The following is a 25,230-nucleotide window of genomic DNA, read 5'->3' on the forward strand; positions in this document are numbered from 1 at the left end:
GACATACAAATTTTGAATGTTTTTGACGCATCACATTCGTTATGAACTCGCATCAGTGTGAACCGGGCCTGAAATACTTTAAATGGGACAGTCCATACACATTGAGTTCCAGGTCTTCTGGCATTTTATTTTAAAACCCTGAAAAGAAAAAATATGCAGATTAGCTTACCATCTCCAATTCCTTCCCTGCGAAGAGAGGATGGCTGGTCGATGCGGCCTCCCTTGTGTTTTTTAGTAGGCCGTGGCCTTTGGCTTGGATTCATGGAGGAAGAATTACTCTCTGAAGAGAATGGGCTGGCTGGTCTGGGCTTTTGAGAAAAAGACTGCATTTTGCCTAAAAAAGAAAATAACAAAGAAATGTGACCACACTAACATATTTGTATCTTTTCTGAGGTTTTTATTTTGGCATACCCAAAGTGCTCTTAAAAAAAAATATACACAAACAGATCAAGGGTCTGTGTCAACAGGCCTTTGGCTTGTGTCAATGCCATTGGTTTGAAGCACTTCATTGAGATCATTCAGAATTAGTTTACAGATGAACCTTGACCAGCGGTTGAAATCTTTCTGACCTGTATTTGACCTGCATCAAGCAGGTTTTGCATAAGCATAAGCTTGTATGGGAATGCAAAGCCATTTAAAGTGACCATTGACACTGGCCCTTATCCAGTAGAGCAGAGGCTGTGCTGAATTTGAAAGCTCCTACAAACATTACTTTAAATATTCATAAACAAGTTAGTGGATACACACTGACTTCCAAAAGATACATATCTTGGTATGAGAAACTCAGTATCATTTGTTGACATATTTTAAATTTCTCTTTGGTGGTGCTGCAATTGGTCAGAAAAAGGTGTGGACATTTGAGGAATGGGATATTAAAGTGCAGTGTGATCCACATGTGCATTAAATGTTGTCTGAATCAAGCAACATCTAATACCTGCACAGAACTGTAAAGCAGCAATAAGCTATACTTTAAATGAGAAAACATCTATCTGTATTGGAATTGCTCTGAACTGCCCAGGGTTACAAGACTACACTTTAATATATATGGCAAGTTCATTAGTGGTAGTTGGCAGCAGAAACCAGATTTTAGTTCACATTTAGTCAAAATAGTAGATTTTCGATGATTTGCTGTGGGTTACTGTACTTTGTATCTTGCTTTATTTTTAAATAAAGGTCACTGGGAGTTTTTCAAAAGCAATATAAAGTTGCCCATAGCAACAAATTATAATGTATATTTTTACTTACAATCTGGGATCAGTAAATTGGAAATCTGTCTGGTTGCTACAGATTAATGTACTGTGCAAATCATCATGTTTGCCCTGCTAAACAGATTTCTCTGTATTAGTTAGAATGAGGCAGAACCATGTTTTTTGCAGATATATTGCTTTGAACCCTGGTGGAGCAACCTGTTAATACAGATATTTTGAAATTTCACAAGAGGATGCATAACAATGCTCATCTATGTCCTGCATTCTACAGGAGATTCTTCATGGAACAAGATAGAAATCTCTTAACGGTAAAAAAAAATGGCTATGGCATGAGGAAAATCTTCCTAACATGGTTTTGGGGGAAAAGGATTATCAACCCTGCCTCACAAAACCACCCCAATCTACCTGTATAACTGACCTTTGCAGCAAGGTGCACATGGAAGGGCAATGCACAATGTTTGTAATCAGCCCTGCCTTACTTTAACCAAGAATAGAAAAACATTTAAAAATTAGTGATCTAACTTGTTAATACAATTAACAAATCAGTTAATCACGTGTGAGGCTTAGTTGCTGTGCTTTTTCAAAATTTAGCAGGTCATGAAAGGAGAATGTTATATATTTCTAAATGTATATCTGATTGTTTCCAATCTGAGTCAGATACTGTTACAAAATGCTCAGGACTAGTTTAAGGCCCCTTTCACGTGGGGCAGTGGAAGTGCGGCGGCAGTACATCGCCGCTAAAAATAGCGGCCCTATACCATCGGAATTGCCGGGGGATTCGGCCGCTAGTGGTGCGATATTAACCCCCACTGACGGCCGAAAAAGGGCAGAGGCACATTTCGGGCAGTATTACTGCGGTTTCCCATTGTTTTAAATGGGAAGGAGCGGTGAAGGAGCGTTACACACACCGCTCCTCTCACTGTTCCAAAGATGCTGCTTGCAGGAAAAAAAATTCTCTCCTGCCAATGCACCGCCTCAGTGTGAAGTTTTTCAGGCAGTATTTTGGTGCTATGTTTAACACTATAACGCCTGAAAAACTCCTCACAAACTTCCTAACCATTGGTTTTTATGCATAGTGAGTAAACTATGAGCTCAAAATAGGTGCTGGCACCCATGTGTACTTTTTATGTTTTAACTGTACAGCTTTTAATGAAAAAAATATGTTTGTGTTATTATTCTATGTATCTTTGGTTGTACTATTTTTAACATTTCCTATACGTTGATATTTATATACATAACAGATTATATGCAAAAGAAAAGAAGCATTGTATAATTCATTAAGCATAAAGTGATAAAGAATTCAATGACAGTGATGAAAGCATTGAAAGTTAAATACATCCAAATATAAAGAATCAGTGGTTCATGAGCACCCGGGAAAACATGACCTGCGCAAGATGTAAGTTTCCATCCACCAAATGCCATGCAAGTTAGATTAGGATAAACACATGACACGCTTTCATGGAAAGGAAAGAAAGCTTAAGAAGAGCAAAGCCATCCCTCATGCCAGAGGCACCAGATTGAAGCTACCAACCTGCTCTGGACAGGCTGGTTCCATTGAGTGTAAAACCAGCTTTATCTGCTGCTGCAACCAGTGACTGTGCAAAGTTGCCACTCGTAAATATTGAGTCATCAGAAGAGCTAACTACACTAGATCTACTAGAAAAGATTCGATCCTCATCAGATGCAGACCCCCATCCATTTACCATAGAACCTAAAAATAAAGGCAGGGGTCTAGTGAGTTCTACATAGGTATATCTGCTGAGCATATTTCAATATCAAGAAAAAAAGAACACACACACATGTATATATATATATATATATGTATATATATATATATATATATATATATATATATATATATATATATATATATATATATATATATATATATATATATATATTTATTTATTTATATATTAACAATATCAGTTGCACAATCTTTTCAGTACATTCTCTATCCTAGATAAAAACTGATATCAGTATCCTATGTTATCCTAAGTTCTGTAATTAGTCCATGGGAAAGGACAGGCTTCATCCTCGTAAAGGAAACCTTCAATACGATGGGTATGATTTTCTAAAGGCAATAGGCTGTTCAAGGAAAGGAAAAAAAAAACAAACATTTTTGCTTGTACATGATTGGTAGGGATGGACCAAACACCCCCCTGTTAAGTACGCACCAGAACTCCCGAATAGTGGAATAGGGGAAATGTTCTAACCCGAACGGCAAACTGCATTGAAGTCTATGAGAGCCGAACAGTAATTGGCAATAAAAGGGGTATGAGGGGTCTTTTTTTTAGGAGCAGTGATTTTAGTTATGCTTAATTATTTAAGCCCCGGACCATTTGATTTGTCTGGTTAAAGACCGGGCCACTTTTTGCGATTTAACTGACAATTGCGCGGTCGTGCAACGTGGCTCCCAAACAAAATTGACGTCCTTTTTTCCCCACAAATAGAGCTTTTATTTGGTGGTATTTGATCACCTCTGCGGTTTAAATTTTTTGCACTATAAACAAAAATAGAGTGACAATTTTGAAAAAAAATGAAAAAAGGCAGAACGGGGAGATGTTGGATTTACACTAACATCTCCCCATTCTTCAGCTCTGTGACCCAATCGCAGGACACCGGCGGCGATCGGGTCTATGGGTCCTGTAGGCGCTGTCATGGAGCTCACGGCAAAGTTGTGTTTCCGCTCCCAGGAGAGCACGTGACCACACGGCTCGCAAATTAAAGGGGACGTACCTGAACGCTCATTTGCGCAGCCGTGCCATTCTGTCAACGTACATCAACGTGCGCCGGTCGGGAACCAGTTAAAGTGCAACAATAAAACAATTTAAAATATTTAAATATAGTGCCTTTTAATGTGCCTGTAAAGTGGTCTATCTGTAGCATTCATAAAAAATGCAGCAGGAAAAATGAAATTTCTAAAGAAAAAAAATTGTCAAATCCTATTTAAAATGACTCGCGGTTGCAGTTGTCATGTAAAAATAAGGAGAAAAACGGCATGAAGTCCCCCTAGTCCATACCAGGCATTTTGGGTCTGGTATGGATTTTAGGGGGAAGCCCACACCAAAATATAAAAAAACAGAGTAGGGTCCCCCCAAATCCATACAAGACCTTTATCCAAGCATGTAGCCTGGCAGGTCAGGAAATGGGAGGGACGAGCGAGAGCCCCCCTTCTGAAACATACCAGGCCACATGCCCTCAACATGGGGTGGGTGCTTTGAGGTGGGGGGGGGCTCTTCCGCCCCCACCGTAAAGCACCTTGTCCTCATGTTGATGGGGACAAGGGCCTCTTCTCGACAACCCTGAGCTGTGGTTGTCGGGGTCTACGGGCTTATCAGACTCTGGAAGCCCCCTTTTCCAAAAGGGCCCCCTGATCCTTCCCCATGTGAATGGGTACCAGGTACATTGTACCCATTCACCGAAAAAGTGTAAAAAAATAATAACCACAAGAAACGCACAAGTCCTTTATTAAAAGATAAAAAAATTGTGTCACTCAATGTAAATCCATCGTCAACCCCTGGACCCAAAAAAGATAAAAAATAAAAACACTCTTGCCTCCTGCCTCCTGCCCACTCTGCGCTTTGACAGTTCTTATATAGACAAGGAGCAGGACCAGTGACAACACCTGGCGAACACCCTGCAAATTTGGGTGTTCGGAGAACTGCCAACAGACAACCGTTTGCCCATCCCTAGTGATTGGATGATGGAAGTTAACAGAGCTTCACCGTATTGGAAAGTGAAGCTTTCCTTGCAATGTTAATAGTCTATTTGTCTTTAGTAGGTCAACCCCTATAGGTCACTGACTCCAACAATTGTACAGAACAGGTCTTCTGTCCTACCTGATCATATACAGTTGCATAATCATGGATGCTAGGAAATGTAATTCAACTCCTTTTGATTTGAGAATTAATAGTCTGACCATTCCATTTCATCAAGATAGTCAGATTAGCAGGGGACAGTGACAGTAATAAAGCTAATAGATCAGCAAAGCAGCCAGTCAATGAGAATTTTTAGAAAGAGATCATTACTGGCAGCTCCCATTTTTATCATGACAAGGTAGTTTAAAGACGTCACAACAAAACTAAACAATAGTTTAGGGAAATGCTTGCAGTAAGAATACTTGTACGCCTTACACAATGATTTTTTGAAGATAACTGACCAGTTGGTTTTGGTATTAGGATCATTGAAGGGTCTTCAAATGGCTTGATGCTAGGATATTTGCTCCATATTTACTCCAGTATATAAGATGACACTACACTTATTGTAGTTCCAGTATTTGTACACTGTGGACAGAATAAGCCCTTACTTACACACAATTTAAAGTGTTCCCTTGTGGCAACTGAGGATGCATCTTGAGTCTGGTGATTGGCTGCTCAGGCACTCAGTGCTATACTGTGGGAGGTGGAGCTTTAAAAGGTTAACCACAATGGTGGGGAGAGTAAGTATGCAACACTTTGCTATAAAGTCAATATTTTTTTGTTAATATGAACAAAGTAAATGTTTACTGTCTGCAAACTTAGTATTATATGTTTTACTCTGAGAATATCAACAAAATATGCATTTTCAACAGGGATGCCTAGACTTGTAGAAAAATCATTATATGAAAATATATCTTGAACTTTTCTACAAGTGGGAGATAATCTTTAGCTGATCACAGTTCCAGGCCTAGAACATGACTTATTGCCATGCAGTGCAGGGTCCAAATGTCTGTGTTCTTAGAAAGAGTGTAGCTATTATAATACAAAATAATACAAAATAATTTACTCATGGATAACATATAATTAAATATTTAAAGAATTAGGCCTCAAGTAAAGGATTTAGTGGTTCTGAGCCATAGAGAAAAAACAATTCAAATTCCAATAGCCAATGTTCATTCCAAGAAAGACAGTTTACAGTGTGCTTGGATATTTATGATGTCCAGCAAAACATTATGCATTTAAACACATACCTGCAGTTATATAATCTATATACAGTAATAGTCATATAAACTAGATAATTTATATATTTGCTCAGAAATACATTTTGGCCGAAACAGATAATAATAAGCATTAAACTAAACCAGTATAATATGGCATCTAGCTGTGTCTATCACTACATTATCGGCAGTAAAATTAGTTTAGGTTTGGCCATCAATTAATTTACACGTCTTCTGCTAATCTCATATTTGATTGATGAATTTGTACTACTGGATCCACTGCACAAAAAGTCTGTGTTACAGAAAGTCACTAATTGTTGTATTATCATTTTTATGAGATTCCAATATGCTGTGCTTTTCTTTTCAGGGCTTATGTTAAATACTCAGTTGTTATGCTGCAGTGAAGTCAGCAGTAACTAAGAGTTTATGAATTGCAGTTTTTTTATGGAACTAAAACACTAAATGCTTCCACCATATATAGATGGCAGGTGCACTTTAAAATAGTGCCCTGACTGCTATTCATGTTATAAAAGAAGAGAAAAACTATGAATCACTGTTCATGCTACTTGCTTTAAAGCATGCCTATTTGAAATGTCACATGGAACACTTTTCCATGGATTAGTTCTCATCCTATTATGTATTCATTTCAAATACCCAGTCAGCTTTAGGGAAATATTTTTTTTCCCTTTTAATTCCCCTGAACCTCACGGGGAAGTGAACACTCAATAGTGTAAAATCTGCCTTTTTATGCTTAATTTAAAGAGGGTCTCAGTAGCCCAACAAATGTGTGATCAGACGTTGATGGAAGCATCCAATCCCTGATTTATGAGCCATGTACCTTCTGGGACAGAAAAGCTAAATCTTTTCATTAAGCCACTGCCCTGGAACTAGTATGCAGCATGGGTCAGGGAAGGCTGCTTCCGTTGGCATTTAATCACATAGGTTTTATACCTGGTGACAGAGTCTTTTTCACAGAGAATGTAAGAAACATACATTTTCAGTAGAAGTCGGAATGTGTTCTGTGACCTGCAGTGAGAAGATAACACATTTCCTACAAATATGTAAGGGAGTGTAGGTACTGGGCGGTAAATCACTCATGTGCCTTCTTCTCTAACATTAATCTTAAGAGAAAATCTATTGGAAGAAAAGCACACTGAGAACACCCATGTTTTTTTGTAGTCAACACTGTTCCTGCTATTTACCTGCTGCCAGGAAAATGAGCATCACCAAATAAAACCATGAAGACAGGAAATAAAAACCTGAGATATCAGTGTGATACCAAATCCTTCATGGAAAAAAAACAAGACTGTGTGCTAGAGAGCAGGGTTCTGCTTGGAAGTGCTGTTTGTGGTTACGGATACGTATAGTTTTGGGCACAAGCTATAGTGTATGATAAGCTGGGCTCTGAAGCATGAATAAAAACAAGGACACTGCAACAGAAAATTGATATCGTTATTATGCCGCGTAAACACGATTAGGCTTTTTCCCGACCAAATCACATCGGAATTCCATCGGAAAAAAATAGACAATGTTCTATATCTAAACTCTGATGGAATTTCCGATGAAAAAACTCTGACTTTTTCCATCGGAAATTCTGATCGTGTGTACAGGGCATACGTCCATCAGTAGAACAAGGAATAGGAATGAGAATTGAAAAAGTTTCACTGTGAATAGTTTATGGAGATGGGGGCTGGAGAATTATATTTATAATAATGTATGGCAATTGGAATCCCTGTGATCTCATACTCTTTGGAAACTGTTTTTCAAGAGCTCAGTTTCGCTTGCATTGAGCTGCATATTTAGTGCTTGGAAAAAAGCTTTGACTGAACTTAGGGATAACTTATGAAGAACAGGTACGGGTGGGTAAACAGGAATAACGGTTTTTCATGCATTCATGCTGGTCTGTTGTGGCACTCTATAATGGCACAGTATCAAATGCTCACTGTTTGCCATGGTCTACTCAATCCCATATTTAATACACTAATAGCTGATCTATACTATACTGTCACTGCCACACTATATTGCACTAGGTGTTAATTGTACCAACAACAGGAATGCCGCCCACAACACAAAAAGTGTCCCTCCATAATTCTAATAGCCAACAAGAACAAGTTCAAGAACAAGGCACAGCACTTTTTAAAAGAACAGCATTTTAAATATTTGACTGTGAGCCCAGCTAAGAGAGTGGTTCCTTCCAATAGCTTCCACTTGATGGGGGGGCCATAGAAACATTTGCTGTCCCAGGCAAAGACCTAAAAACTTGGGGCCTGATTCCCAAAAAAGCTGCCTAACTTAAATTTCAGCAGTTAAGTTACACTGACTTAAAATTTCTACCTAAGTGCCTGATCCACAAAGCACTTACCTAGAAATTACACGCCGTGTAACTTAAGTGCCGCCGTCGCAAGGCGGTCCTCCTCTCCGGGGGGCGTTTAAAATTTAAATGAGGCGCGCTCCCGCGCCGGCCGTACTGCGCATGCGTGTGACGTAATTTTCCCGACGTGCAGCGCGCGAACGTAATTGACGCCGGGCGGCTTTGTGGATTGCGACGGGACACTAAAGTTGCGACGGGTGAAAAAAAATATACGCGCCGGGAAAACAAATAATTATAAAAAAAAAAGACAGCGTCGCTCAGCATGCATTCCTGAGAGGGAGAACTCCTTGCCAATTTTCAAAGAAAAAACCGGCATGGGTTCCCCCCCCCAGGAGCATACCAGGCCCTTAGGTCTGGTATGGGTTGTAAGGAGACCCCCCCACGCCGAAAAATCGACGTAGGGGGTCCCCCTACAATCCATACCAGACCCGTATCCAAAGCACGCTACCCGGCCGGTCAGGAAGGGAGTGGGGACGAGCGAGCGCCCCCCCCCCTCCTGAGCCGTGCCAGGCCGCATGCCCTCAACATGGGGGGGTTGGGTGCTCTGGGGCAGGGGGGCGCACTGCGGGCCCCCCCACCCCAGAGCACCCTGTCCCCATGTTGATGAGGACAGGACCTCTTCCCGACAACCCTTGCCGTTGGTTGTCGGGGTCTGGGGGCGGGGGCTTATCGGAATCTGGGAGTCCCCTTTAATAAGGGGGCCCCCAGATACCGGCCCCCCACCCTAAGTGAATGGATATGGGGTACATCGTACCCCTACCCATTCACCTGGAGGCAAAAAGTTAAAGTTATTAAACACACAACACAAGGGTTTTTAAAATAATTTATTATTCTGCTCCGGAGGCCCCCCCTCTCTTCTTTATTAGCTCTAATACCAGGGGGGCTTCTTCTTCCGCTCTCCGGGGGTCTTCTCCGCTCTCCGGGGGGGGCTTCTTCTTCCGCTCTCCGGGGGGGGCTTCTCCGCTCTCCGGGGGTCTTCTTCTCTCTCCGGGGGTCTTCTTCTATCTTCGCCGCTCTCCGCTGTTGACTCGGCGAACCCCGGTTCTTCTGCAGCTGTCCGGTGCCTTCTTCTTCAGCGCTGGCTGCCTGCTATCTTTGTGTGTTAGCTCAATTACTAGCAGGCAGCCAGCGCGGTCTTCTGTGACGTCAGGTTCTTCTTCTTCCCTCTTCCGATGTTGACTCGTCGCCTCTTGTCGCTGCAATGATGGAAGCGCGCCTTGCATCCCATTTATATAGGCATCACCGTCCCATCATGCTCCGGCAGGTACCCACGTGCACCCACCACGTGGGTACCTACCGGAGCATGATGGGACGGTCCCCACTCCCTTCCTGACCGGCCGGGTAGCGTGCTTTGGATACGGGTCTGGTATGGATTGTAGGGGGACCACCTACGTCAAATTTTCGGTGTGGGGGGGTCTCCTTACAACCCATACCAGACCTAAGGGCCTGGTATGCTCCTGGGGGGGAACCCATGCCGGTTTTGAATTTAAAAATTGCCGTGGAGTTCTCCCTCGGGAATGCATACCAAATGCCGTCGCTTGAATGGGCCTTTACAAGGTGTGACTAACTTTCCACATTGTAAAACCAGCCCTAGTTTTGCGCAGGCAAAATCGGAACTTACGCAGAAATCACAGTGCTGAAAAGCGTTGTGGATCTGCTTAAGTCCTCATTTGCATACTCAAAGCTGCATTTCAATGAGAAATGCCCCCAGCGGCGGATGCGGTACTGCATCCTAAGATCTGACCGTGTAAGTGTCTTACACATGTCAGATTTTCTGCCTAACTTTGGAAAAAGCCTTTTGAGGATCGTTTCCAAAGTTAGGCACAGACTGAACAGCAGTTAAGTCTGCGTATCTCTTTTGGGAATCAGGCCCTTGAATTATAACAACAGTTAGAGCATGGCGTAAACTCACTTCCACCACTTGGAGTGGCACTCTTACAACACCCATCAAATTATCCACATCCATTCTCAAATTGCTTATTCCTGACCTCCATATACATAAATGGCCCAAACATGACTCCTTAGGCCCCTTTCACATGTGCGGACCGTATGTCCGCATTTTCATCCATCCGTTTGCGGATGAAAAACGGGACATACATTGGTCCCTATGTGATTGCGGGCGTCAGCGGATGAACATAGGGGAAAGCGGAGAAAAGACAGGGCGGTCCCTGCACAGTGTGCGGGGACCGCCCTGTCAGCCGACGGTTCAGCAGGGATTTTACGGAGGATCCCCGCTGAGCTGACGGACACACAGAGGCGGATCATTACTAATCCGCCCCGTGTGAAAGGGCCCTTAGTCTTGACTGACCTAGTCCAAAAGGATCAAATCAAACCTTTCCACAACCTCAAAACAGAACTGAAACTTGGCCCAGAATCCTACTACCAGTATCTAGAAATTGCTCATTGTCTTAAGAGCAACCCACAACTTTTAATCTCCATTCCCATACTGGCAATAACATACTATTTATCCCACTCCTCTGGGAGCAAATGTATCCCCCATTCTACAACGTACTACAATAAAATACACAATTCCAACATTCCCTGGCCTTTAACCAATGGGATCGAGATCTAGGCAGATCATACACAGGAAAGCAATGGCAGAGAGCTCTCAAATCCACAAATGATGCCACAAAATGCACTGCACTGTGGAAACTTACTAAAAACCTAATTCCCACAAAGGCCCACAAATAATGAACTACTGGCATGAAATCTTTTCAAGTATTTTACAAATTATAGGATTGACCACAATACCATTACCTGAACTAGCCCTTCTAAACCTAGAGTAATTACCCACATACTACTTGCAGCCAGGCGCAACATAACCAAACTCTGGAAAAATACAAAACCCCCAGTTGTGCTAGATGTCATTATGATGGTCCAGACCCACCACATTTATGAGAATATTAGACTGTGGAATAATCCATACCACGTTCCATCAGCTGTGGATTAATCTGCACCATATCACCTCAGTCATGTAACATTTCACAACACACTACTGCTGTGGGAACTACTGAACACCATATTGGTCTATTTGTGAACTAGTCTCTAAACACTGTCTCAGTTGTGGATCACTTCATACCATATTGCCTCAGTTACAGAATGTTCTGCAACACACTGCTCTTCTGAAGACTACTCCACATCATACTGTCTAATCTGTGGACAAACTATCATGACCATGGTGAATCACTTACTTCTACTCCATACTAAATCAACTGTGGCATCTATCCAGGAAGCGCCAGAATGTACCAGAAATGTCTCTCCTCCTACAATAATATCCTTACTATGATTTTTTTTACAATGGCACCAGGTATACTAGTTTATTGAAATCTACTCTTGTTGACACCCCCAGAATTAGGCAACAATCAAGATGTATATGAGGCACAGCACACATTATACCACAGCAGACTCTTCAAAGGGGAAGGGAAGCTTATTGCCAGACTTGATAAGTTATTATTACTAGTATGAGATGTCACACTTGCTCATCTCTGTGCTATCTGAGTAATGCAAAAGCTATTGAATAGTGATCTAATGCCCAGTCTCCATTTATTTTCTATAGCCAGATCTAGAATTGTGTCAGTTCATATGGGATCGGACATTATAATTCATTTATTCAAACAGATATCACTGAATTTGCGGCATCTTTAAAATACATAATTACATTTTAGTCAGCTTTTCCTAAATCTGCCTTAAAGAATATGTGAATATTGCATAAAATGGCACGCTTAATGTACAGGCTGACATTGCCTCTGTCTGATCATTTTAAGAAAGAGAATAACATTAGTTCCTAATTAAAAAGGAAAACTATTTATAAGTCTGTCTGTTGGAAGTTTTTCTCCTCGCATGTCATAGGATCACTTTCCCCAGTAGAATGATCTGTTGATGAAAGCCTACTTTCATGTCTTAACATTGTTTAAAATGCATGAAGAGTCTTGTCTTTTTGTAGCAAATCAAACATATTTTCAAAAACCAACTTTAACTTGATGTTTCAAATGAATGCATAATAAGAAGTGCGTGAACTAGAATGATAGTGAATATCTGCATTGTGGCATATGTAATAAACATGTTCTGTGAACAGAGAAAGGACCAGATAAACAGCAAGTAAAAGCTGTCACATTGTAAAACAGGGACATGAAATAATCAACTTTTTTAAATAAAAGGTATTACCTATCTTATTCTATTAAAGTATATCTAACGCAAACATTTTTTTTTCTGTGTTCCATGAATGAGAAACACCTGTACTTCCTGTCTCATAAACACAGGAAGTCAAAGAAAATGTCAGTTTTGGCTTTAGATACACTTTTTAAGGCAGCAGGAGGTTGAATCCTCCACAGTCTTATCTTAACTCTTTGAGTCTCAAACAGCAATTTTCCCTATGTTGGTTTATGTCTCCACTCCTTCTCACAAGGCCATAGCAAAGTTGCTGCTCTAAAAGCATTGTATACTGTAGAATACATCAGGGAATCCTGACACCACCATTTGGTGTTGTAATGATCACTGAAAATAACTAGAATTGAAAAGTTCTGAGGCGCGTATTTTAACAATGGTGTCTATTGATATAAAAAGTAAAATAGAGATTTGAAGCTGACCTTTGACCAAAAAGCTGAACTAAAATGTAAATTATTTTTACCTGTTGAAATATTTGTAATACTATTCAGCTAGTTTTGTGCTTTACATACCCCTGTCATCCACCCTGCACAGCCATGCAAGACATTTTCCTGTTTCAACTTTGCAGGTTCCAGTGTTTTCTACATGCTAGACCATTACTTAGGGGTGTCATGGTGATCATAGGTATTTACAAGGCAATAGAATAAAGTAAAAAATAGAGGAACTCATGCTATGAAATGGTTGTAGTGCTAAATAATTGTGGTTATATAAAAGCTGCTGCTCTCAAAGTGCTATAGCGCTGACTTTGTATAGTTTGGGGTGTGTAGTAATAGGGGGCACTATAACATTATGCTAAACTTATTGCATATTGAAATAAAGTTCATGGTGCTCGATTAATGATTAGTAAACAATCCAGTGTTGAAATTACAGTGTTTTTAAATGTTTCATCAAAAACAAAATATGTAAAAAAAAAAAAACACAGAAAAAACAAATATATAAAACATCCATAAATCTTTTGCATTGCAACTCCAATCTTCACACCATCACCAACTTAACCTCTTCCCTGCCCCCTAGTGTTAACCCCTTCACTGCCAGTGGCATTTTTATAGTAATCCAATGCATTTTTATAGCACTGATTGCTATAAAAATGCCAATGGTCCCAAAAATGTGTCAAAAGTGTCCGAAGAGTCCGCCATAATGTCGCAGTATCGAAAAAAATCGCTGATCACCGCCATTACTAGTAAAAAAAAAATATTAATAATAATGCCATAAAAATACCCCCTATTTTATAAACACTATAACTTTTGCGCAAACCAATCAATAAACGCTTATTGCGATTTTTTTTTACGAAAAATATGTAGAAGAATACTTATCGGCCTAAACTGAGGAAAAAAAATGTTTTTTTTTATATATTTTTGGGGGATAATTATTACAGCAAATGTAAAAAATATAATTTTTTTTCAAAATTGTCGCTCTATTTTTGTTTATAGCGCAAAAACTAAAAACCGCAGAGGTGATCAAATACCACCAAAAGAAAGCTCTATCTGTGGGGAAAAAAGGACGCCAATTTTGTTTGGGAGCCACGTCGCACGACCGCGCAATTGTCAGTTAAAGCGATGCAGTGCCGAATCGCAAAAAGTACTCTGGTCTTTGACCAGCAATATGGTCCGGGGGTTAAGTGGTTAATTAAGCACTAAGCACTTTATTTGTATATGCACTAAATTTAGCATAATGTTATAGCGCCCCCTATTACTACAAACCGCAAAATAGAATAAAGTAGTAGTATCACTTGCCTGACTGTGCAATGTGGCAGGAATGTATGACTCACAAGATAGCATTACAAATGTTTTTGCAGACACATTATGAATATATAAACTTTGTATTTTGCTATTTGCACAAAGTTCTGCTATAGGTTGCAAAACACACCCCAATACTGAAATGTCTGGCTTCTGAAGGATAATTTCTAATACAAAGTTTGCATATTGTTTGTCTTTATCATGTTACTATGACTACACATTTTGTTATGCAGAATGTTTGCATAGACCCAGTGTTCAATGACATTGCATGTAAAAGCTGCCAAGAATGAATGGAAATTGTAAAACTGGCCAAATTCATGAAGTATTTGATACAGATTCAGCTTAAAGGAACTTCTCGTTGTGTTGTTTTCCTGTGCAACTTTTCTAATTTATGCAAAAATTATACACATAAAACTTAACAATGAATACCTGTAGCAGAACTGTCCAGATTATCCATACTAGAACCTGGAGTATGTTCCAGACCTCTGAGGGGCCTGCTTATTTCATCTTCATTATCATCGTCTCCACGATCATGAAGATCCTTCTCCAACTCTGAGATAAATGCTCCAGAGACATATCCCATTGGAGGTACTGGCGCCATTGGTGGGTGGTTATTGCTCTGTAAATGCCTAAAATTTGAGAAATAAAAGTATGTTTAAACATGAATTAGAAAGAAACTGACAATTTGGCTACACCAGTGATACCAGATTGCTGTGTAAATTATCAAGTGCATGGAAATGAGCTGGACAGAATGCCAGTATTATATATTTATAAAGAAGGAGCTCTTGTTTCATCTATTATTCAGCCTGAGACCATGATTCAATTATTAACTTTAACTGTGGCAGTAAAGTTTTGAATGTGCGTTTTTAATAACACAGAAATAATTTTATATTTGGAACATAGTGATTTAATTGAAATATATAAATATGGCTAATAACTACATAATTCCAAAATACTAAAAATAACTTTCTTAAAATCTTTTTGAAATATTTTCAAAATAATACATTTTCCATTAATCTTCTCGAAAATGTCTAGATAATATCATTAGTTTGTATGGTACCACATCTTTAATATGTATGGGATACTTAAGAGAAGTATTCCATACTTCTCTTAAGTATCCTTAAGAGGTACCTCATACACAAAATTAGAAAATATATATATACAGTACAGACCAAAAGTTTGGACACACCTTCTCATTCAAAGAGTTTTCTTTATTTTCATGACTATGAACATTGTAGATTCACACTGAAGGCATCAAAACTATGAATTAACACATGTGGAATTATACATAACAAAAAAGTGTGAAACAACTGAAAATATATTTCATATTCTAGGTTCTTCAAAGTAGCCACCTTTTGCTTTGATTACTGCTTTGCACACTCTTGGCATTCTCAAGAGGTAGTCACCTGGTGCAGCACCCCATCACTCTCCTTCTTGGTCAAATAGCCCTTACACAGCCTGGAGGTGTGTTTGGGGTCATTGTCCTGTTGAAAAATAAATGATGGTCCAACTAAACGCAAACCGGATGGAAAAGCATGCCACTGCAAGATGCTGTGGTAGCCATGCTGGTTCAGTATGCCTTCAATTTTGAATAAATCCCCAACAGTGTCACCAGAATCTCAAGTTTGGACTCATCAGACCAAAGCACAGATTTCCACTGGTCTAATGTCCATTCCTTGTGTTCTTTAGCCCAAACAAGTCTCCTCTGCTTGTTGCCTTTCTTTAGCAGTGGTTTCCTAGCAGATATTCTACCACGAAGGCCTGATTCACACAGTCTCCTCTTAACAGTTCTAGCGATGTGTCTGCTGCAAAAGGTGGCTACTTTGAAGAACCTAGAATATGAAATAAATTTACAGTTGTTTCACACTTTTTTGTTATGTATAATTCCACATGTGTTCATTCATAGTTTTGATGCCTTCAGTCATGAAAATAAAGAAAACTCTTTGAATGAGAAGGTGTGTCCAAACTTTTGGTCTATTGGTCTATGTAACTTAATGTGATTTTACCAATAGTCCTGCATTTTTCTTTTCTTTTCAAGTACCCCCTCTAAAATGTGTTTGGACCAAACTTTGGACACTGCTTTATTTGCATAATTCCTGGGAAACTGAATCACAAGTTGACTATGTATATCTTTTAGGGACTACACTGGTGAAAAATGGCCATTTACTGTAAATTTACAAATCTACTCAACAACTTTAGTCTTTAAAATTCCATTCGCTTTGTCGCATTAGCCATTTGATCCATCTTAAAGCCAACCCCAGCCAATTTTTTAGACTGAGGGACAGTTACAATTTCTTTCAAGTTAGTATTAGTTACGATTGTGGATTGCAGGAAACTATGATACACATTTTGTGTGCATGTCCCAGGATCAGACAGTTTTGGAACAAGTTCTAAATGTTATCTTTAAAGTCAGTGGTGTACATGTTCCTCAAGATTCTTAACTTATACTATTCAATGAGCCAGACTATGAGGCACCTAAACACTTTCAATCCGTGTTCTTTTTTTTATCTTGTTTGCAGCTAAAATTACCATAGCAAGGGCTTAGAAAAGCCCAGTGATATCCTTTAAATAGTTAAACATAAATATGGATTATGATCCATGAAAATTAGCGAGTATTTTAAAACATAGACCATATTTTGAAAAGGTGTGTAACCTTGGATTGGCTTGATTGTTGGTTTCAGGGAAGAAAGGTGGGCCCTACTTTTATGTAGGCAATGATGAGATACTGTGTAATATAATTTATTCCTCTTTCTTTTCCAATTTTCTTTCCATTTTTTATTTTTTTATTTCTTGCACTCTTTTTCTTTCTATCTTGCCTTAGCCATTGTGGTAGAGACTAAATAAGCTATTTTAGCCAAGTATAAAGTGAATGGCTAATATTTTCAAGTCTCCGAATTATAATTGTATAAAGACATGATTGATTTTCTGCTTGTATTAAAACTCAATAAAATTGTTGAAAGAAAAAAAAGTCTGCCAGTTGCCACCAAGACAGAAAGTCACATATCATATTAAAAAAGGTTGGCAGAAACTCTAAACTTTCCTCACCCTACTAAAAATGTTTTTTTCGAAGTTATTTCATTGGAGATATTTCTAAACGCTCCCTGTCTTGATAGGAAATGAGAGGAAATTTCACTAATAAGGACACAAACAGAAATGAAAATAGGACACAGATTCTAATCCTTTTCGATTCAGTCAATCAATAAATAAACATGTCTTGATAGAGTTGACTGTAAATATATCATACACGAAGAAGTGCAATAGATTGACACCTCTATTAAAATATTGGGGTGTTGTAAACTAATGTATGGAAATCTCCCATGTCTCTTGAATGACTATAAAATTCCATCTGTTGATTAAATCTTCATGTACTCATTCAAAAACCAAAATATTTACCTGATTTTACAATGTTAAGAGACATTCTTCAAATATAATATTAGTAACTCCTTATCTGATTGGGACCACAATTTGAAGCAATACCAGGAGGTTTCAGCACAGCCTTTTTCTAAACAATATCTCCTTGGACTTATATTTCTATAATTGTTCTTTGAAAGACTACTGTAATGTATGGTCACACCACACTAACATATTTTAACAGAAGGTGGATCCACAAGTTCAATTTGTAACTGCGCTCCATTCCCTGCTAAATCTCAGATATGCAGGATGTTACGTGAATCATCTGTGTTACAAAAAGGGTTGCAAAAAAAAAAAGGGGAATTTCAATTTTTCTTGGATTTTCCCTATAAAAATACATGTCTTAAGATATATTGTTGCCAGTTCTTCTGTGATCAGTACATTCTATTTTTTAACAATATAAATATGAATGTATTACAGCTCTAACCTCACATCAATACTTCAACAAGTGGGGAGGGTATGGATGACCTAATAGATTAATTGCTTTTACATTTTTAATGTACATAAATTATTAATCTTGAATTGGTAACCAATTGTAACAAATTCCAATCCTTTGTAAGTCTAACATCTTTAGTCTAACATCTTAAGTATATTAAACGCCATTTAAATCAAATTATACAGTAGTCACCTTCATTGATCTGTCCTTCAAATTCATGTATATGTAATAAAAAGACCATACTGTACACATGTAAATTTGTTTAATGAGTTTGTTCAGTAGGAAATAAAGGCATTAAATATATAATTTGCTCCAGCTAAATTTACAAAGAAGAATTATGAGCCAAAATAAGAAAATCGCCTTATAGGCTTTAATTGGTACATTTCCCACACTGACAACTGAACTTATAATTTTCTTGTTGCTTGTTCACAGTGTATAACCTCTTTTTGTCTATGCAGTCAACAAAGTAGTTTACAAATTCAATTCTGACTTTTGAGATTTAAAAGCAACAACTGACTATTATACTTTAATGGTACAATATGAAACTTCCTCTGACCATACATATCTATCTTACTTGTTCCATCCTTTTGTAAGCATCTTATCACCCTCATTCTTTGAGGACTATTTTTTACAAAAGCTTGTCACCATAGTGATGCTATAGCAAACAGGGGAACCTGACTACAAAAAAGAATGAAAGCACTGGGTGATTTTGTGTTATTTGAACTCCAGTTAAAATTTATAGTATGTAGTTAAAGAATATAGTTAAAGTGTTTTTAGGGCAGAAGGTTTTTTTCTCTTAATGCATTCGATGTGCACCTCAGCCCCCCTAATACTTACCTGAGCCCCATCTCGATTCAGGGATGTTGCACGAGAGACTTGGCTACCTTGGACTCTCTCTCCTCATTGCCTGAGACAGCAGCAAAGGGCCATTGGCTCCCTCTGCTCTCAATCAAAGTCAGTGAGCCAATAAAGGAGAGAGGGGGGCCAGGTCACGGCTCCGTGTCTGAATGCACACATGGAGCTGTGGCTTAGCTCGGGTGCTCCCATAGCAAGCTGATTCCTTTTGAGGTGCTCAACAGGAGGGAGGGGCCAGGAGCGCTGAAGAGGGACCCAAGAAAAGGAGGATCTGCGCTGCTCTGTGCAAAACTACTGCACAGAGCAGGTGGTGAATATACCATGTTTGTTATTTTTAACAAAAAAAAAGAAACTTTAGTACCACTTAAAGTAATTGTAATGTCCCAAAAGTAAATTCACATTATACTTTTTCTTTTAGAGTAATAGTAAAAAGCTAATTGTTTCTAATAACATTGCTAAATACCTTTATAAAGCAATGATTTTGTGCAGTTGTGTGTTTTTTTTCTCTTGTCATCCAAGCAGAGGGATTGCAGATGGAGGAGATGACAATGCTCAATCATCAACAGGAGAATGTGATCTGGCTCTCTTTCCATGTCTGTATCTCCCTCTTCCTCACCCCCCCCCATCCTTGCTGGAATGGAGGGGCGTGGGTTGTGATTGGCTTCACACAGACCACATAAATGCATCAGCAACCATGATTAGCATGGTCAGTTTACTAACAGGAACACAGGAAAAGGCAGGATCAACCAGGTATTATACTACATCTAATGGAATACATAAGATCGGAAGGTCACCCTACAGTTTATCCTGCCTTAAAGAAATGGGAAAATGTTTTTTATTGTAGCTTTAAAAATGACTTAAGTACAATTTTGTGAACGTTTTTTGAAAATGTATTGGAAATCATATCCCTGATTTGGATATACGCTCTGTAAATGCATATTGTATGAGCTGTGAAAATTTTTATATTTAAAAAAAAAAATGTTTTTTAAACATTTATATTTTAACTAAGCAGTCAGTATTTCCTATAACTTATGTGCAATACTAGATGTCAACTGCAGGTGATACTGTAAGCGAAAATGCTATTATGGAGAACTACATGATCGGAGAGAGGAAGAAGCTACTGGAAACTGTCAGATGTTCAAGGATTTTGATAAGCCATAGGGCTTTAAGAAAAAGTAGAAATGTTCTGAACAAGGACAACAAAGCAAGGGAAAAAGATTGGAAGCAATGATTATGTACCTCCCTCCTCTTACAACTAAAAACAAAAAAACAACTTTGATCCAATTTTTTTCTCAATTATTTGTCCATGTTAGCTGGAGATTTTGAACTGATATTTACCAAGTCTGTTTTGCAATATCGAACTGGTAGGCTCTGGTCAGTTCATCCAGGTGGGCCTGCAACATGGGCTGCATTTCCTCTCTTGGTGATGGTGTCAGTGTTGCTGTTGATTGCTGCCCAAATGAGATGGCTGGGGATGAGGCAACTCCACGCACTGGAGGTGTGGGTACTCTGTCATCATCTTCTTCCAGCTCATCATCGGAGCCTTGGTGTAAGTATGTCTGCACAGGTAATGGTGGACACCACCCATCACTGTCATACCTGCAAACCAAATGTGCACTGGTTATAATATCCATCTTGAAACCACAGTATTTTTTTCATAAAAAAAAAGCTTGTTTTATCTGTTTTTCTGTCTTTCTGTACATTTCACATAAACTTAATTGGGTTACACCTGCCTCAAGCAAAGAAGTGCAAAGGTAACCACAGATCTTAAAACCTTCTACTGAGTATTCTGGTTTCTCCTGAACCAGGGGCATTCAATATCAATGTGGTGCTTTACAGTTCTGAAAAACATCCATCAATGCAATATGTAGCATCTTTCTATCCAATAAATAAAAAGAGTAGAGTTACCACTGTTCTGATGTTAGTGAATAAGGTTGATATCTACATACCGAGGGCCCGAGATTAAGGGGAAAGCAATAATAAAAAATAAAAAAAAACAGGCTCCTACATTAAAACTGTTGTTTTGCAGTTATATAGTTACATAGTAGGTAAGGTTGAATGAAGACAATAGTCTGTCCAGTCTCAGTAGGTGCATGTGTGTCAGTGTCTATAATTATTTCCCATACCCCTATATTTTGTGTTCTTTAGGATGCACATGCACACAAGAGTCTCTTAAAATATCCATACTATCCGCTGTCACCACCAATTGTGGAAGAGCATTCCACATATTTATTGCCCTGACAGTGAAAAATCCCCATGTGCAGTTTAAGGTTAAACGGCTTTTCCTTCAACCTCATTGGTGTGGCCCTGTGTCCTCTTATACTCCTTGAGACTACATAGTTGTTTTTCTATGCTGGCATCACCATTGAGGTATTTGTAAATTGCTAACATATCCCCTCTCAAGTGTTGTTTTTCCAGCAAGGATACATTTGGTGCTTGCAGTCATTCCTTGTAATTAAGGTCCACCAGTCCTCTATTCGTTCTGTTGCCCTTCTTTGGGCTCTCTCCAGTTCTATCACATCCCTTCTGAGGACTGGGGACCAGAACTGGACAGAGTACTCCAGACGGAGTCTAACCAGAGCTTTATAAAGTTATATAAATTGTTTTACTTTTCCCTACTTCCTCCTAAACCTAATGGTCTTTAAACCACCTATCACACATAAGAAGCAATTGGATAGTTTAAAGGGTTGGAGAGGGTGAGGTGGGGCAAAACTCAACTGTAAAAGAAAAGTTAAGATTTTCAGAAAAAAATAAGTGTCCATATATGTGAATCTACTAATTGTCTTGAATTACAGTTTTTAATAAAGATAGTCTCTACTTTTTCATCATATGCTAGCTTTGAATTGGCCTGTTTTGTGGCCTGGCACATACAAAAGAGCCATATCTAAAAAGTATACATATTGTAGTTTTACATTTTTAGGTAGGAAAGGTGGAGATTTAGGTCTCTTTTTTACATTTATTCCAACTAGTACTGCTTGGACCTTAACCACTTAAGACCCGGACCAAAATGCAGATAAAAAGACCAGGCCCCTTTTTGCGATTCGGCACTGCGTCGCTTTAACTGACAATTGCGCAGTCGTGCAACATGGCTCCCAAACACAATTGGCGTCCTTTTTTTCCCACAAATAGAGCTTTCTTTTGGTGGTATTTGATCACCTCTGTGGTTTTTATTTTTTGCGCTATAAACAAAAATAGAGCTATAATAAATATCCCCCAAAAACATATATAAACATATTTTTTCCTCAGTTTAGGCCGATACGTATTCTTCTACCTATTTTTGGTAAAAAAAATCACAATAAGCGTTTATCGATTGGTTTGCGCAAAATTTATAGCGTTTACAAAATAGGGGATCGTTTTATTGCATTTTTATTAAAAAATATATTTTGTACTACTAATGGCGGTGATCAGCGATTTTTTTCGTGACTTGGGACTGTAGTGGCGATCGGGTCCGCGAGTCCCGGGGGCCGAGGTCACGGAGCTTCAGACCGGGTCGCGGGAGCTCCGAGCTCGGACAATCTAAGGGCACAGTGTCCCAGAAGCCCAGAGAAGTCCAGAACGATCACAGAGTTGGTTACTCTGGCGGAAGCAAAGGATAAGGATCTGAGGGACACCTGGTTAACCTACAGGTAAGAGGATATCACAGGTGATAGGGGGTCCCAGGACCAGTGGTCCCAATCAATGGGACTGATGAAAGGGTGAACATGATCCAGAAATGCCAATTCGCATTGGAGCCCGGGACCCAGGATAAGTGCATTATCGTGCACTCCACAGTGGTAGCGCTGTGACCAGTAGTGAATTGGTAACTTTATATTTTTCACTTTTACACCCTGGTTGTTTATATCCATTTCTGGATCACGTTCACCCTTTCATCAGTCCCATTGATTGGGACCACTGGTCCTGGGACCCCCTATCACCTGTGATATCCTCTTACCTGTAGGTTAACCAGGTGTCCCTCAGATCCCTATCCTTGGCTTCCGCCAGAGTCACCAACTCTGTGGTCGTTCTGGACTTCTCTGGGCTTCTGGGACACTGTGCCCTTAGATTGTCTCCTGACAAAGCGATATCCATCGCGCAACTAGTAGAGACTCGAGATTTTCCATTTCGTGACCCCAACTTTTCATCCGAAAACCCCCCCCCCCTCTCTAAGGGATTGCACGTTTGGTGATCTGTTTGCCGTCACGTCATGTGTATTGTTTTAATATTTCTATGTGTGATTTTAATTCTTGCCTTTTATACTATGTCAATACATTTTGTTAAACCTATTCATACGATAGCTCTGATTTGAGTTTATCCACTTTACTAAGTACCGCTATAGTCCTCCCCGCCCACTATTTACTGTTGGTGTCTCAGGGTCCACGGGGGTTCCCTGAACCCTTTGACTATTCTATGAATATTAGGATGATGGTACATTTACAATTAACTTGTATTTTCTAATGTTAGAGGTAAAATCTATTTGCTTTAATCTCAGAGTATTCTGGAACCCAAAAAAGCCAATGGCCAATGTTTTAGGTGCTATAATAATGAAAACTATTCATTAAATCACAATATATACATTTTCTCAGTCAATGTCTCCTAGGTTAATGGGGATCTGTAATGTTTCCATTTATGACATGTTCCTGACAATGGGGTTGACCTAATAAAAACACATAGCCTGTTCACTTTGCAAGAAAGTTTTCCATTATCCTATTGAATGAGATAAAGTTATGCTGACTTCCATGTGCAAGTAAAAATAAATTTTTGTTTTTATTTTCCTTGCACGCAATTGGATATTCTTTGTAAGGAGAATTTTTACCACGTTTGGTAAGCTACGAGAAAGTTCCATTACAATGTAAACAACCTATATGCCTTAAAGGGGTTGTAAAGGTTTGTTTTTTATTTTCTAAATAGGTTCCTTTAAGCTAGTGTGTTGTTGGTTCACTTACCTTTTCCTTCAATTTCCCTTCTAAATGTTTTTTCTCTTTGTTTTTTTTGTCTGAATTTTTCACTTCCTGTTCCTCCTCAGTAAGCTGTTCTAAATGACTTTCCACCACTCGGTTGATGGTGGAAAGCTTACTGAGGATAAACAGGAAGTGAGAAATTCAAACAAAGAAAAAAAACATTTAGAAGGGAAATCGAAGGAAAAGGTAAGTGAACCAACAATGCACTAGCTTAAAGGAACCAAATTAGAAAATAAAAGACAAACCTTTACAACCCCTTTAAGTGAATTAACCCCATTGTGTTGTGGTTCTAACATCTTTTCTTTTTCACATTGACTTTTAGGTGCTTCCTCTAGAGCAGTGGTTCTCAACTTCTGTCCTCAGGACCCACTAACAGGCCAGGTTTGCAAGATAACTGAAATACCTCATGCTGCTCAGTGATTACAGTATTCTAATCTGCATACCCCCAAGGTAATACTTAAAATCTGGCCTGTTAGTGGGTCCTGAGGACAGACATTGAGAAGCACTGCTATAGAGGATATCTGCATGTCAAAGTGTACAACTTTGCAAAATTGTTTAGTAACTGCTGCAAATCAATTGCAGGGTAAGCCATCTAGAAATGCAATTTGTTCTAGATTTTCTGCAGTCTTTGCCTAGTGATGCATCTATTTATATTGTGCAGTCCAGATGAGTGCTGATATGTCTCACACAATTACAAAGACCTGGACATAGCTAATTTATAGCTGGCTGGCAATCAACACATAAATATTGCTTTTACTTAGCCAGTCATTCAATGTGGGGACTAAAAAACTGACCCAATTTTTTGTCCATTTGGGTACTCTGTCCACCTATGTTTCCTGGGTGTGTTTGAGTTGCCTCTGATGGCTCTGATTTCCTTCTCTGACCCAAATATCAATTATCAAATATCCATTTTATACCTCCTTACCTGGTCCTACTGTAGTATAAATATGGGGTTGGGGGGGGGGTGACATAAATGGTTCTATGTACTCTGAAATGTGCTGAGTAGTGTGCTGGTGCTATATAAGACTAGGGGATATAAAACCCCAGTACAAATGTCTTTACATTGTTGCATTTATCACATCCATATTATGTAAATTTGTAAATCTATTACTTAACTTTTTCTCACTGTGCTCATACAAATGCGCATTTAAACCAACAGTTTAGGGCCTGCGTAACAATAAAAAACCTGAGATT

At 39.0% G+C, this 25,230-nt stretch overlaps 1 protein-coding gene across 21 annotated transcripts in view; it reads right to left on the reverse strand.

Moving 5' to 3' along the window:
* The window catches only part of ROBO2 (roundabout guidance receptor 2), a 1,260,761-nt gene that overhangs the window by 12,700 nt on the left and 1,222,831 nt on the right, over window positions 1-25,230 (reverse strand). For 11 of the 21 annotated variants that reach the window (XM_040338780.1, XM_040338787.1, XM_040338783.1 and 8 more), the window contains 4 exons: window positions 20,438-20,698; window positions 14,827-15,026; window positions 2,740-2,919; window positions 170-334 (listed from right to left, as the gene is read on the reverse strand). In XM_040338780.1, the coding sequence (XP_040194714.1) occupies window positions 170-334; window positions 2,740-2,919; window positions 14,827-15,026; window positions 20,438-20,698 (806 nt within the window). The remainder of the gene's footprint in view (window positions 1-169; window positions 335-2,739; window positions 2,920-14,826; window positions 15,027-20,437; window positions 20,699-25,230) is intronic. The other 10 variants (XM_040338785.1, XM_040338792.1, XM_040338791.1 and 7 more) reach the window with 1 other exon arrangement.

The sequence above is a fragment of the Rana temporaria genome, chromosome 2 (assembly GCF_905171775.1).
Source record: "Rana temporaria chromosome 2, aRanTem1.1, whole genome shotgun sequence".
Classification (NCBI taxonomy): Eukaryota; Metazoa; Chordata; class Amphibia; order Anura; family Ranidae; genus Rana; species Rana temporaria.